At 43.6% G+C, this 15,223-nt stretch overlaps 2 protein-coding genes across 2 annotated transcripts; one reads left to right on the top strand and one right to left on the bottom strand.

The window, feature by feature from the left end:
• Positions 1 to 2,983: 2,983 nt before the first annotated feature.
• Positions 2,984 to 6,952, bottom strand: CUNH17orf67 (chromosome unknown C17orf67 homolog). Its single transcript, XM_088537409.1, has 3 exons — positions 6,865 to 6,952; positions 5,596 to 5,705; positions 2,984 to 3,105 (listed from the first exon to the last, which is right to left on the bottom strand). The coding sequence occupies exons 1-3, from the start codon at positions 6,950 to 6,952 to the stop codon at positions 2,989 to 2,991; spliced, it is 315 nt and encodes a 104-aa protein (XP_088393535.1). The 3' UTR covers positions 2,984 to 2,988.
• Positions 6,953 to 7,305: 353 nt separating this feature from the next.
• DGKE (diacylglycerol kinase epsilon) lies at positions 7,306 to 14,530 on the top strand. Its single transcript, XM_010212518.2, has 11 exons — positions 7,306 to 7,727; positions 8,468 to 8,627; positions 9,050 to 9,169; positions 9,963 to 10,106; positions 11,227 to 11,384; positions 11,644 to 11,695; positions 11,846 to 11,959; positions 12,712 to 12,783; positions 13,328 to 13,455; positions 13,569 to 13,680; positions 14,010 to 14,530. The coding sequence occupies exons 1-11, from the start codon at positions 7,306 to 7,308 to the stop codon at positions 14,199 to 14,201; spliced, it is 1,674 nt and encodes a 557-aa protein (XP_010210820.2). The 3' UTR covers positions 14,202 to 14,530.
• The last annotated feature ends 693 nt before the right edge of the window (positions 14,531 to 15,223 follow it).

The following is a 15,223-nucleotide window of genomic DNA, read 5'->3' as shown; positions in this document are numbered from 1 at the left end:
GCCTTAAAACTCCTGCAGGTAAATGTGTTTCCCTACACATTATTTAATTTCAGAGTGTCTTCTGAATTTGCTTTGTTTTACTGCCGTGTGTTCCCCTTTCAGCAGTGCTTTGAGGAAGCAGCACTGTCCTTGTGAGCAGCAGGGTCTGCCCCCGTGCTTGGGGTCCGTAAGCAGCAGGCAAAGCCCGGATCCTCTAAGCTACAGATGGGTACATTCCATTTCCTTGCATTTCCCATTAGCTTCACCCCTTGGAAAGTACATTTCAAGTAAGGTAAGTCACCGAGCTGCTTTCAGTGGCATTGCTGGAAAGCCCGGTCTTAGCAAGCCCTTCTCGAGCGCCTTACAGCTTGGGGACACCGGCGATCGCTCCAACGGGATCCCTTCCGAGAGGGAGGAATTTGCAAGAAAGCCTCTCTTAGGCTCTGTATTTGAATGATGGGCAGTGTAAAGCCACAGGCTGCTGCCTTTGGCTGTGTAGCAGCTTTCATGTCTCTCTGACATAATTGGGCACACACGTAGCCCGAACCTCACTAGCAGGAGCAGGAGGGATGTAGGGAGGCACTTGGAGAGGTGAAAAATGCCATTTCTGTGCAGAAACAGTGGCATCTAGCGGACAGTCCCCGCAGTTCCCCCAGCTCCAGCGTTCGCTGGTGCTGAAGCGGCTTTGGAGGGTGCTGGGATGTGGCTGCCTTCATCTTCCTTGGCCACCTCTGCAGGTAGGGCCGAGTAAAGAGCTCCTCTGTTTACCTGCAGGACCCAAATTCATTTACATGAGTGGAGGACTTGGCTGCTTAAATCTGGTGGAGGAGCTGGATGTCTGGAAACATCATGACTGTGGTCTTTGTCCTCACGGGCCTTGTTTTCTCTTTCTCCATTTACCCTCATGATTTTCTGTCCTCTTTGTATTTTCTCCCCTCTTGTTCTTTGTTTCAAACTTTCCTATATAGCATATGCTATTTTTTTTTCATCTCAGTAGAGGTGAAGATACTGGAATCATCAAAACCAAAAACAGAAGTCTTGTGAGAGAGTTTAATTTTATAAAGAAGCTTAAAGGTTGGAATTCTAAAAAGACCGGTGATTTTTTAATTGGAGTCTGAGTGCAAACATGGGTTGGCTTCAGCCTTTTGACTAGATGAATCAGCCTTAGACAAATGTGGGCTAAAGGATATTCACACAATACTATTTTTCCCCTTAAAAAATGGAGAGAGCATAAAACATGGACCTGCAAGTACTTCAGCTTTCTGTGTGGCCTAAAGCCACTGCATGACCTGAGTTTTCCAGCTCATGTGCGAGTACAGCTGCATGGGAGCTCAGGTACTTCAGGAAAGTACCTAAACCCACTTTCACTGGGTGCAACTGGGCATCGTTGAGACTGGCATGATTTGGTTTTTGGCTGAGTAAGAGAGACCAGGGCCAGCATTTCCCTTAATGACTTTAACTTCAATGGAGATATGCAGATGGAGATCTATATGGTATAGAGTATTATGAATGAAGCACACAATAGCAGCCTGATTACGTTATTTTACACTCCCAGATTTAATCTGTGATTTCATCTTGAGAGTAGTGGAAGGAAACCTTTGATGCTTTGAGATTTAAATTATTTCCTTGGAGGCATCTAGGAAAGCTCTTACTGGAAAGAAAATATACTAGGAGTGTTGATCTATTTCAGTCTACAAAACGCTGTGTTACGGCAGTGACTACCTTGTGTATCTTCATAAAGTTGTTTTTTACTTGGCTATCTGTCACCAGGTTCTTAGAGTGACTGCAGTGGTAGACTCTGAACGTTACTTTGGTCTGTCTATAACTAATTCTATTGCAGTTACAGATCCTAACAGTGAAGCAAGACCCACCAAAACTTTGCTCCTGTTGTTTTGCAGATATCATATATTTATCATTTGATTTTACAAGCAATTCTGTTCCAAGGCCTAAGTTATAAAGGTCCATTGGTAGATGCAGCTGAATTGTCAGAATTCTAAAGGAAAGGGAAAAGTTGTGCAAAAAAACTACAAAACAATTAGACTGCACCTTCTTCCTTCCCACATGCTGATTCTAGTAATTCCTCCAAAAATTTCCTTAGGACTCTGTAATATTGAGCCTCACACTGAGTGATTTTTATCAGCACATAGTGAGGGAACCCAGCGTAACAAAATTAGCTGAAAACAGATCTGAGTCAAGCATTTATTATGAAGTAATACATGAAATACTCATCAGGCAATTAAGTATAGATTCGTGTTGCATAAATGTTATGTCTACTATTTAAAGTTTCCTCCAAAGTCCAGAATGGTGACATTTTCTTCATATTTATATTGCCCAACTTTGTACAGTCCTTCCCTTTATGTTCCTTTTATCTCAGATAGTCTAAAGCTTTACCCTTAAAAACATATTCTAATGCTTTTAGAATCAGTACTCGATGATATATTCTTACTCATAGCTCAGATCTTGGGGGAAACCTGTGATTTTTTTTTTTAATTAATGCATGCAATCACTATTTTCTCTACAGGTAGAAAATATATGGTGGTGTATAACATATCTAGCCATGTATGGTTGAAAGCTTTCCTAAATCACTAGGATTACACTGTATTCCACAGAGATTCAATACGTAGCCGGTGCAGGCATAATCTTGTCCACCAAAACGCAACATATGTATCCTCTTAAATGCACATGAAGAGATCTACGGGGGAAAAAAAGGGAAAATACAGTTAAAACATGTAAATGCATTGACTATATTATTTGTACACAAAGGGCTTCAAATAAATGTAAGAACTTCAGTAACATTAATTCTTCCCAATAGCAGGACCCTGCCAGCCTGCCACTGTTTCTCAGCTGCAGGATATTTTGAAAACTGCCAGCTTACTTTGTAGGGCTGAGTTTAGGAATTTTATGCTTTTGTTTTTAAAGAAATTGTGGCTCTAGCCTTTCTTAGGAAGGAAGAAATGTATACTGCAAAAATATATATAAAAGATACCAATTATGGGGCAGGTAAATCCATTAGATTGGATGGACTAAATCCCTGTTGCAGTGTGGAAAGCAATGTGGATTTAACCAGTGTTCCAGGAATTGTTCTTCTGATCTCTGCTCCAGGCGCTGGAGGTAAAGCATATGCTCCTGTTTAAAGAAAAGAAAACGTAATTTAATTATGCAACTATTAGCGTCTGATGTCAGCCCAATGAACCAATAGAATGGTATAGTTCTATAGGAGGACTGAATTTATCCCTGAAAAATATTAAGTTGAATGAAATGGGGCTGACGATCAGTTTGCCCATGCAACATTTAAAGAACGACACCAACAACCAGGTTAGTCTCCATTTCTTTTCATCCCTGAAGGGCCTGAGAATCCCCAGGTACTAAAGCAATCTCCTCACATGCTGTAGGGATGGATTAACGCTTCGTTTCCTCATGTTCTCCTCCCCGGAATAGGGGTTAACCGTCCTGCCTGTAGAACTTGGTGCTGCTCGTGGAGTTGTCTGGACACCGGTGTCCTGCTCTCACTGCGCTCCCTCCTCCTCACAGCCCAAGGGGACTTGGCCCAAATCCCCTATGGCAACTTCATTGTGAACCTGAAGAAAATAGGCCTGTGTGATGGAGATGGTGCCACGTGACAAAAAGCAGCCAAAATAAGATTGAAATATATTGATAACATAAGTGACTTTTTTAATTATAAAAGATGCCTCATTTTGTTGTCTGTAGCTGAATAGGCTATTTGATTTAAACTGCACTGTAGAAATCAAACAGTGTCGCATAGAATTACAAATTAAATTCTCCAGCTCAGCATGGTCTGGCCTAGTTCAAACAGCTTTTGCTTAAAATAGATGAATAGAGTTAGTTTCATCCCAGTATTATTTCATCTTGCTACAAAGAATCCATACAAAATCAGCTTTTCCCCTTGTGCCTGGGGCAGGACAGTGCACAGGGATACAGCAGCCATGGCCCTTTATTTGGAAGGGAAAATCTCCATGTTCTACATAGGGAACAGGTTTTTATCCTTCTCTACTGAAAACCTTGATGTTTAATGAAAAAACAAGAACAAGTTTGGGTTTTCCTACAGAAAGCCAGTTTTGTCCTATACATAAGAATATATGTAAAAAATAGATTGGAATTTGTAATCTAAAATGAGTCACAGCAAAGTATTTGCTAATGACCTTAGTAGTGTGGAAGGTGGCCAGGACAGAGCAGCAGAGATCAGGAATCAAATCACTCAATGGCCACGGCGCCTTTCACTCCCCTCCTGCATGCATGTAACTTCCCACAGTGCAGGATTTAACTCCATGCAGTTCCTCTGCTGTTTTATTTATATATAAATTTATCCTATAATCACGGTGGTATATTCTTCATGGTATATTGAGTATAACCACGGATAGGAACTGGCTTGCTAATTTGCAGACACTTTACAAGGCTCATTTAACAGCTTGGAAACCAACCTCGCCCTGAATGTTGTGGTTAGCAGTGAAGTTCATGCCTGCTGGTTTTTGGCTCTGTTTTACAGCCTTAATTGTACTCAGTCGTGGGTAAGCACAGTGTAACAGTGCCAGCTTTGGTTTGTTGTGGCCACCGCAGCTGACAAAGGAGAAGTGTGTCCATCAGCCGTGGTGCACGGGCAGCCACCGCGGCTGCCAGGCGGATCCTTTGTGGCTGCTCCACAATAACCATTGGAAAGGGAAAACCAGGAGCTGCCTTCACAAGCCTGGCACACAGCGAGTCCAGCCCCGCGCGGGCCGGGGCAGCTCAGAGGCGTTCGGCACCTTGCTACACTGACCCCTCACATCCACCACACTTGCACCATCCATTGTGTGTTTTCTGGCTTCTGTGGTTTTAGCCTCTTTAGAACCACGTAATTTTAGCACAGTTTATTTACTTTGGAAAGAAATACGCAGTAATTTTAAAATACCTTAAGTAGCCCTTGAGAAGTGCAGAATTATATGTTGCATCTTGTCAAAGCAAGGAAAAGAGAAGGCTCCTAACTTCATTTGCTTTTTCTTTTGTGGTAATGAGGTTTTAGAAATCGATAAATACAAATATTAAATGCAAAAACAATGTTGCTGCATTATGTCAGCAACTAACACCCTGTGCAACACCATAACAAACCACCCTGTCTCCAGCAGTCATAAAAGGTGAATGAAAGAAGTGATTTTAAAAGCTAGTTGAGAAGTACCTCAATCTCCACACTGACCACTGACACCTGCATCTCCTTTCTGCCTTGAGTGCAGAATGTACTGCAAGCAGAAGACTATTTCCTGTTATTTTAGTTTTTTCAGGAACAACCCGATGAACTCCACATTTCCACAAATGAAAAGGCACTTTCTTCTCAATAATTTAATATGCATTTTTGAGCTGTGATACCTCTAGATGATTAATAATTCCATATTCTGCAAACATACATTTCCAGAGCAATATTCAACATTTACAGAATGCTACTTAACAGTAATTGAAAAATGAAAAGTTTAAAAATATTCCACAGAAGAACTTAACTGTTTAAAAGGGTGACATTTGTAACTAATTGCACTTACTGTTTGCAATTATATTTATAAAAATGTAATACTGAGCACAAATGAAACTTTTTAACTTAATTTACTCTCAAAATAAATATCATAAAATCACCCTCATTGGCTCATCAGGGAAACCGGCTTTTCTTTGTCTGTCTTCACGACGAGTTCTCAGAATCTGTTTGGCTTCCTTTTCATTCAAAATTGGTGAAGTGTCTAGAGGTGGAAAAGCAGAGATTAAATATTACATTACAAAAAAGTTAATATTTTATCTTTCGGGTATAAAACAAAAGGTCTCCAAACCTGATTTCTGTCTATAAACAGAGTGTTCCTTCATTACAGCCCTCCCCAAGGGATTCTGCCTTCCAGGAGATATGAGCAGAATTTTAAACCATTTTAGACTTGCACTTTCTATAGTCTAGTTCTGTCAAGGAAACACATCATATTAATGTTACTGTCTAAAATGAGAAAATATGACAGCACCATTTAACCACTGACATTATTAACTCTTTCCTTGTTCTTTTCTATCTGGCTTTGCTTTTTAAGTTAGACTTTTCTTGCAATAGACAGATTGTATCACTATCTAGCTTGTGAGATCTTGGTAAAATAGTAAAATAAGAGACACTTTTATTTGGCAATAAGTGACTACAATGTGGTAGAGAGTATAGTGTCTAATGCAATAGCATGATTGTTAAAAATCAAATAATGGAAATCCTGCAAATATAATCAGATTTAATTCTTCCTAGGTGTTAAAAGTGAATTGCAAAGATATAAAGTACAAAAGACCCACATTATTTTAATATCTCCTGCAGCTCTACATGCACAAGCAGGTTTATTTTATATAGGTTCCTACCTGCAAGAATGGTCAGGAGGACCAAAACGAAGCTGAGCACAAGGAACCTCTTCATTTTGACTCTGCTTCGCCGCGGGCTCTTGCCGAGTGAGAGGCGCGGGGCGGCGGCAGCCCCGGGGGCGGTGTGAGGCGCGGGGCTTGTTTGTGTGCCGGGGCCGGGGCCGGGGCGCGCTCTGGGGACACCTGGCCGCGCCGCTCCGCGCTCTGGGGACACCTGGCCGCGCTCTGGGGACACCTGGCCGCGCTGCGGGGACACCTGGCCGCGCCGCTCCGCGCTCTGGGGACACCTGGACATGGCCGCGCCGCTCCGCGCTCTGGGGACACCTGGCCGCGCTCTGGGGACACCTGGCCGCGCTGCGGGGACACCTGGCCGCGTCGCTCCGCGCTCTGGGGACACCTGGACCTGGCCGCGCCGCTCCGCGCTCTGGGGACACCTGGCCGCGCCGTGGCCGCGCCGCTCCGCGCACGGCCCCGCGCCGCCGCTTCCCCCCCGGGCCGCGCGTCACGGGGCTGTGGACATGAGCGCGTTACGCGGCGGGTAGCCGAGCAGGCGACGCTGTGGGTCGCCCAGGACAAATGACTCTTTATTTTGTGAAGACAGTTGCTCATTGCTGATCATGACTGCGGGCAGCGTGGGGAGGGGGGGGGCGCCGTTAACCGGCGTGAACGGCAGCACGTGGAAGCCGGGGCCGCCGGCTGAGGCGCTCGCCGGGGCAGGGCCGTTCCCACGAGGGCGATCTGGGCCTGGCCCGGCTGCGTGTTCCGGCGCCCCCCGCCGCAGGCCGGCACCGAGCGCGCCGCGCCCCCGTGTCCCGGCAACCGCCGCTTCCGCTTCCGCCGCGCGGGCGGGGCGGCAGCCGCATGGCGGCGGGCGGGGAGGCGGCGGCGCCGCGCGCGGCCCCGCGGCCCGCGGGGGGCGCCGAGGGCGGCGCGGGGCCCGGGCGCTGCCCGCGCTAGCGGGGCCGCGCGGGGATGGAGGCGCCGTGGGGCGGCGCGGGCTGGCGCCTGGCGCTCGGGACGCTGTGCGCGGTGCTGCTGCCCGTGCTGGTGACGCTGTGGTGCAGCGCGCAGCGCTCGCGGCGGCAGCTGCTCATCCGCGACATCTTCCGCAGCAGCAAGCACGACTGGCGCTACACGGACCTGTTCGGGCAGCCCTCGTACTGCTGCGTGTGCGCGCAGCCCGTGCTGCGCGGCGCCTTCTGCCGCTGCTGCGGCCGCCGCGCCGGCGAGGGCTGCCTCAAGCGCGCCGAGCGCCGCTTCCCCTGCAAGGAGGCCGTGGCCCGCGGCGCCGCCGCCAAGGGCCACCACTGGATCCGCGGCAACGTGCCGCTGTGCAGCCACTGCCGCGCGTGCGGCCAGCAGTGCGGCACCCAGCCCAAGCTCTGCGACTACAGGTGCGCCGCGAGCGCGCGTGGGGGCGGCCGGGCCCCGTCCCGCGGCGGGGAACAACGGCCGTGCGCGGAGCTCCCGCGGCCGCCTGAGCCGGGCTTTGGACGGGAAAACGCGGATTAACGTTGCGCGGAGGCGGGCGGGGGGGCGCGGGGTGGCCTCCTGCCAGGGTCCCTTTTCTGGGTCACACGGCGAGCGGGTGCGTGTTGGGAAGGCCACCAGGCCTGCCTAGTGCTCTGCAGCCCCGTGGCTTTTGAAACGGCAAAGCAGTGCCGGCCGCCTCGAAAGGAAATTCAGTAACAAAATCAGTTACTGCTGTTGGGAACACTTTAAATGATTGAACCGGATTTTGGTGTCTTATCTGTGCTTTTTGAGGCTGGGTAGAAGTTCTGTTTCTCGTAGGTTTTCAGTGTAATGATGTTTGTACTTGCACAGTATGAAGGGATATTCATAGCAACTGTTACTTAGAATTTAAGAGGAAAGAAATAATTTAAAACGCTTTGAATTGTTCTTTATATAATTCAAATGCAATTACTAGATTTGAATAACATAATCTCGTCTTTATGATTACCTGTAGCCAACACAGGGTTCTCTGATTTTTTTTCTTGTTAATATGCTGAAAATACTATCATCGTGGCTCAAGTAAGCATAAGTGCTTTGCAGAAAGTTACTCTGTATAAAATAGATGCTCAGTATAGTGAGCCAGTTGTTTGAGGTCTTTGTTTCTTGTTTTCTTGTTCTGCAGATGTGTGTGGTGCCAGCAGACCGTACACGACGAATGCATGCAGAGTTCTCTGAGGAATGAGGAGTGTACTTTTGGAGAATTCAGAGACTTGATTATTCCACCGTACTACTTATCTGCTGTCAATCAGATGCGTAAAGACAAAAGAACAGATTATGAAAAGGTAACTGTCTGCCACGTCTCGATTTTGTAATGTTTTGTAGTTTGGATTTGTAAGCCTGTATTGATTTAGGCTTAAAGTAGTAATCTGTCAAGGTGCTTTCCAAGAATTGCTGATGAAAATGCATCAAAGAACTAGCTAGCAAAACAATCCGTGAAAAAACATAGCAGCCATTTAAACAGATAATTAATATTTTGTGCTTTTGTACTATTTTGTAACATAGGATCTACTTTCCTAGGTACTGTAGAAACAGAAACTCTCAACTTTGAATGCTACTGGTTGAAGTGAATGTAAGCCTGTCCTCTTAGTTGTTCTGTCAGAAGTATCTGGTTTTGTTTTTACTATTTCAAGCTAATGATTGTTTCTGATTTAAACATTTTTCACTCTTGCAGTACTTGCGTGACTGAATTCTTATCTTTTGGCAGATAGTCCCTTACTGCAGAAAACACTGGATCCCAATAATCGTACTGGTTAATACTCGCAGTGGAAACAACATGGGGGAAATCTTACTAGGAGAATTTAAAATTCTACTGAATCCTGTTCAGGTAATTATGTTAGAAAGCTACTGTAGTAAGATAAAAGCTCAAGTTAGAATCAACATCACTTAGCTTGCATAGTGACAGTAGAATCTTTTCAAAGATCACTAAAGGAAACAGAATCATGCCCTTTTTTGATGGATTTGTGTGTAGCAACTAAAATTGCAGTGACTTTCCCCTCGCCCACCCTCCAGTATTTGTGATAATTCTACCGATATTGATGCAGCTTTCTGTTTATAGTAGCTCATATAGTAACTCTGCTGATGAGAATCTGACCCTTGAAATACTGGACAGTTTTTTAAAGTATTTCGTCCTTCTAAATTTGAAACTTTTATTTGTTGATATCATTTCTTGTGCGAACAGCAGTATTTACAGTTGAGGCTTTGTACTGTTTCTTAAGCTCCACTAGGATGGCACAGGATGTTGCTGTGAGGCAGTTGTTCCTCAGATTTCCTGGCTGTACCTTAATATTCTGCCTTTGAAGTTCAAAACAGAGTCTTATAATGCAGACAAATAGAAATCACCATAGTGTGTGTGTTAAATGCATCCTAGCAGAGCTATAAGGAATAAATCTTTTCATATTCTGAATAATAAAAGATTGAGGTCATTCATCTTGAGAAAATTTGCTATAATGTTACTAGATACAGACTTTTTTTAGGACTTGTCCTTGATAAATCAAGCAGACCATTATTTTCCTAAGGAAGCAGATTTCCATCAGAATGAACTGGAAGTAACTTGTCTATGAGGCAGTTCCTGAGTCACGTTCTTTGAACTTAGACCTGCTTATTTTCCTTGATTCTAGGTTTTTGATCTAAGCAAAATAGCCCCTGCTAAAGCACTCCAGCTTTGTACCTTGCTGCCCTGCAATGCTGTCAGGGTCCTCGTCTGCGGTGGGGATGGCACAGTGGGCTGGGTCCTGGATGCCATCGATGAAATGAAGATAAAGGTGCTGGGTTTAACTTGAAACATCTCTCATGGGGAAGTGGGTTTTGTGACTGCTGAAATCCTAAGCTCTGCATTTATTCATCATGGCAATGAATAAATCTATAGAAATTTAATCTCTGAATTGCCTGTTCATATTGGTGGGGAGGAGGGAAAACTGTTTTGTTATGAAGCCTTGTAGTTCAGGAAAAATAGAAAAGCTCTAGAAGATTTTAAATATATGTTTAAAGCTGTTCTTTCTCGTAGAACAAGAGAAGAACAGTCTCCAGAACATTTATGCCTTGTTTTTCCCTTTCCCTCTAAAGCAAGATTTATTTTGCAATGAATAACACTGCTAATAGTAGCTATTCTGCTCTGACTGCTTATTTCTCCCAAAGCGTTCGGTCTCTGTAATAACCTCCTAACTTTGCTGACTGTGGTGATTATAGTACCAGTGCATGAGCGATGTGATTGCTTGCTTCAGTTTGTCTTTCAAAATGCCAGTCTGTGGCTTTACCTGTTACAGCGGGCGAAGGAGAAAAAGCATGAGACGTATTTACTGTAGGCTTGAAATAGAATGTATCTCAATTTCCAGGATATTAGTCAGGACTCCCGAGAAAATGAAGAATAAAGAATAATTAGTAGGACTCTTGTGTAATGAGCTTTCTTTCCCTACTGGATAAAGGAAGAAAGCGAGTTTTCTTTCAAGATCATGTATTCTGTGTGTGTGGGTTGGTTTATTTCAGCCATAGGTCAGGTCAATTGCTACATTTTTAGTACCTTTTTTTTTTGTGCTTTCTTCTTAATTAATACATGAAATGTGACACAGAAGGCCGTCATTACACCCAAGTACATAATTGAATTGAACTTCTTTGAGGTTTTTTTAGTGTACTAATAAAGTAGAAATGCAAGAAAGTGTAATTATAAAATTTAATGAATGTGAATACTTGGCTTCTTGGTCTTGGGTAGTTGATGTATTGACCTCAGTGCTAATGTAGTCAGTGCAGTCTGGGTTCTTGTTTACTTCCAAATGTTCAAATTATAGTCTTTTAAGTTTCTGAAAACTGATTGTCAGCACTGTAATTACAAAGAGAGAAACCGATCTCTGAAAAAAAGAGCTAATGTCTGGTTTTTCTGTGTCTCAGGGGCAAGAACGCTTTATTCCACAAGTTGCAATCTTACCTCTGGGAACGGGCAACGACCTGTCTAATACACTGGGCTGGGGTGCGGGTTATGCTGGAGAAGTCCCTGTAGAACAAATCTTACGAAATGTCATGGAGGCAGATGGAATCAAACTGGACAGGTGAGTGACACATAACCAAATATTGTTATATAGCCCAGTTACAGCAGCACGTCTAAAGAAGCACAGGTGCTGCTTGGCTAGAGAGCTGTCTAATTACTTATGTCCAAAATTAGTCACCTTCTAGCTGTTTCACAATGTTTAACTCTTCATAACTAATTAAATCTGAACCTTCTAACTTCATTATAGATATGAGAATCTTAACGACAAACTAGATATGAGAATGTTATCATGTGTCTGAATAATGGCTTTTGTTTTTCAGATGGAAGGTTCAAGTAACAAACAAAGGATACTACAATTTAAGGAAACCAAAGGTATAGCTGGAAGTTAAAATGTTGTTTTCATGGAATATCTGTGTGGATGTACTTATCCTTCTATTTACCTGCTTCTAGTACAACCCTAAATTCTGAAATTCTAGTAATACGAAATTTAATATGGTCTTAACTAAAACTTCTGTCTGACAGGTGTTCACAATGAACAACTACTTCTCTATAGGACCTGATGCTCTTATGGCTTTAAATTTCCATGCCCATCGTGAGAAGACTCCTTCTCTGTTTTCCAGCAGAATTATTAATAAGGTGGGTTTGGTGTTTGACTTGCAGCTTTTGTTAAAGTAATCCACCTGATTTTTTTTCCAGCATAGCATGCTAGAAGGTCTTTCAAGTAAGTCTTAGAATTCCATCGTCATTGTTGTGTTTGGATTTTCAGTGTCTGTTCCCTTTTGTCAACGACTGTATTAGTTTGAAAGAAAATACATGTCCTTAGTGATCTGTTTCCTCTGCACAGCAACTTTGTTAACCAACCTTTATACTGTCTCTTTTTTTTCTCCTGTTATTAGCCCTAAGTTTCAATGTGGAATATGTGCTCCGATATCACACTGTGATATGTTTCTATATTCCACTGCATCTTTTCAACCCATTTTAAAAAAAGCTTGAACTCATTGTTCTTAGGGAGAGGATTTCATGGATTAAACATGTTTCCAGCCTATTCCCAAGTGTTTTGTCTTGCCTCTGTTTGTTAGCTTGTTTATGTTTACGCTGTTGCTTGTTTAATTTTTGTTCAGAGCTTCTTGTTTGCTTTGAAGCTAAATGGGTTAGGTTAGGGAGATTGCTCATTGCATTTTAAAAGTGGAAACAAGGTTCTTAAGGGATTTGTAGCTTAGCTCATTAAGAGAACTTGAAAGATATGCAGATATTCTGTTACGCATGAATTTTACATAAGGCTCGCAGAACCATAACTATACATGAATATTTTAGATAGTCTTATGGTCTTATGTACTGTATTTTTTGCCTAATAGTATTTTATGCTCCTTTTTTATATATAAATATAGGCTGTTTACTTTTTCTATGGAACCAAAGACTGCTTAGTACAAGAATGTAAAGATCTCAACAAAAAGGTTGAGGTAAGTTTTTAACTTGTCCATTTATTTTCTGAACAACTAAAGGAATGTAAAAACCTTTCCAGTGAAACGAAGGGGAAAGAGCTTTGCATTTCACATCTACAATATAATGCCTATGTGGAGGAGGGCTCTGGATGGATCTGCTGGAGGATTTTGGATGTTGGCCCCTCACTGCATGGAGTTCATGCCTCTGAACTTACCAGTGATCCCTGAGATCTTCTGTGTCTTTGACATGGGTCTCTGAGTTCAAATACAGATATTTAAATGAAATTTGACTTAGCACCAGAGACTTGTAAATAAGAATTCCTTTTTTTTTTTTTTTTTCTCCAAGATAACAGCTTCAAGTATCATACTATGAGGCCAAAAGCTGTTTTTTTTTTAGTCATTAAAGAAGGTATTCTTTTGCTGTATGAATAGTTTTGCTCAGAGGTGTGTTTTCACTTGATAACTTTAGTGGAGCCCTAGTAAATGCATAAAGGTCGTAAGCATACGCTGAAGTACTGCATTTGATCCACAGTAACTAACTTGTGTTCTGTGTTTTTTAAAGCTAGAGTTGGATGGTGAGAGAATCGAGCTGCCCAACTTGGAGGGCATCATCGTCCTGAATATTGGATACTGGGGAGGTGGCTGTAGGCTCTGGGAAGGAATGGGTGATGAACCTTACCCCTTGGCAAGGTATGCAGTGCATCAGGCTGGGCAGACCTCAACAACAGTGATAAGGACTCCGGTGCTTGGACTGGTATTTAGGAGCTGCTTTACCACTAAGGAAAGTGTCTCTTAATTCATAGGCATGATGATGGACTGCTGGAAGTTGTTGGAGTGTATGGGTCTTTTCACTGTGCCCAGATACAGGTGAAGCTAGCAAATCCTGTTCGGCTAGGGCAGGCACATACAGTGAGGGTAAGTGGTATTTATAAATGCATTTCCCTGTACTTTTTTCAGTATGCAGGGTACAATTTCAAGTGCTCAACTGTCTGGGCAAGTCTTTTTTCTAAAATTTCAATTTGAAGTTGAGCTGGTTGTTTCTCCTGGTGGGTGGAATTAAATGATGTCATAATTTACAAGCGTCTGTTGCTGTGGTTGGTGACCTCGGTCCAGCTAATTATATACCAAGTTACATTGTGGTAAGGTTGCAACCTCACAGCATCTGTACATTATAGATGTGAAATATCTTCAGAGCTGCTTTGAATTGCTGTGGTTTTTTTGTGTGTTTTTCTGCCTAATGCTAGCTGATCTTGAAGAGTTCAAAGATGCCAATGCAGGTGGATGGTGAGCCGTGGGCGCAGGGGCCCTGCACTGTCACCATAACCCACAAGACACACGCACTGATGTTGTATCACTCTGCTGAGCAAACGGATGACGACGCTTCCAGCGCCTCTGAGCAAGAGCACCTGAGAGAGCAGACGGATGAAGATGTGTAGGTTTTTAGAACTTAACTTAATACAGCGATGAAGTTTGTGTCTAAAAACACTGAGAACATTTAATCCAGATGAAAGCTTATGCTGTAAGGTTCATGCTTGTGAACAAACTAGGGTTGAGGAAAAAGCCATGCTTTCACATTCATGAAAACCTTCACAGCTGAATTGCTGCAACTACTTTGCCTTTTTTGATTGGTGGTGCCCAGTCCTTCTAGCTGGAGGAGCTGGTTACTCCAGTGGCAGGAGAGGGACAGATACTGCAGATACTCCTTGCTGAGCTGGCAGACATCAGCACGTGCACAGTATAATGTGCAAAAGGCTTAATGCTCCCAGAGAGGGGATCACGGGGGAGTTCAGCCTGCTTCCACCTGCCCTTTTTCCCAGGAACAGCTCCAGATCAGAAAAGTAGGATGTGGGCTGATTTTTCTGGTAAGAGCCTGCTCCTGCCCTGTGATATTTTATGGGGAATGGGGACCTACTGTTCAGAGAACCTGCATGTGCAGTAGTCCATAGCTAGTATCTTTGACTGGAAGAGTGTGGAGAATCTGAGGTTTTCTGGGAAGGAGGTAAGCAAGGAAAATGTCTTTGGGCAAGAGGTTTCTGGAAAAGGTCTTTTAGCCAGTGACTCTTTCCATGGCTATGTTAAGACGTAGAGAACTCCTGAGGCCCCCAGGACCCAAGATACAGCATCAAAATAATTCTGTCGTGACTTGCACTGAATGTTCTCGTGACTGACTGCCTCGATTAAATGAGGGGCCAATTCTAGGCTTTTATAAATAAGCAGCATGTCTTGGTTCTTAAGCAGGCTTGTTGGAAGAGACCACAGACAAGACAGCTATTTTTAGTCACAGCAGGGCTTTAGAGAAATTAGGAAGATCAGCAGTGCTTTTAAAGGGCTGCTAAAGATCTTTCATGGTAATTAGCTGAAAATGATATGGCAGGTTGGTGTGTTAACCATGTCAGTTGTGAGTGTAGGGGTTGAGAGGGGTTGTAGAGCTCGCAGAGGTTAGCAGGTTCTAGCCTTC

Source organism: Tinamus guttatus, unplaced genomic scaffold (assembly GCF_059628265.1).
Source record: "Tinamus guttatus ecotype Peru unplaced genomic scaffold, ASM5962826v1 Tinamus_guttatus_pri_ptg000045l, whole genome shotgun sequence".
Taxonomy (NCBI): Eukaryota; Metazoa; Chordata; class Aves; order Tinamiformes; family Tinamidae; genus Tinamus; species Tinamus guttatus.
This window is presented reverse-complemented; position numbering and strand designations above follow the sequence as displayed.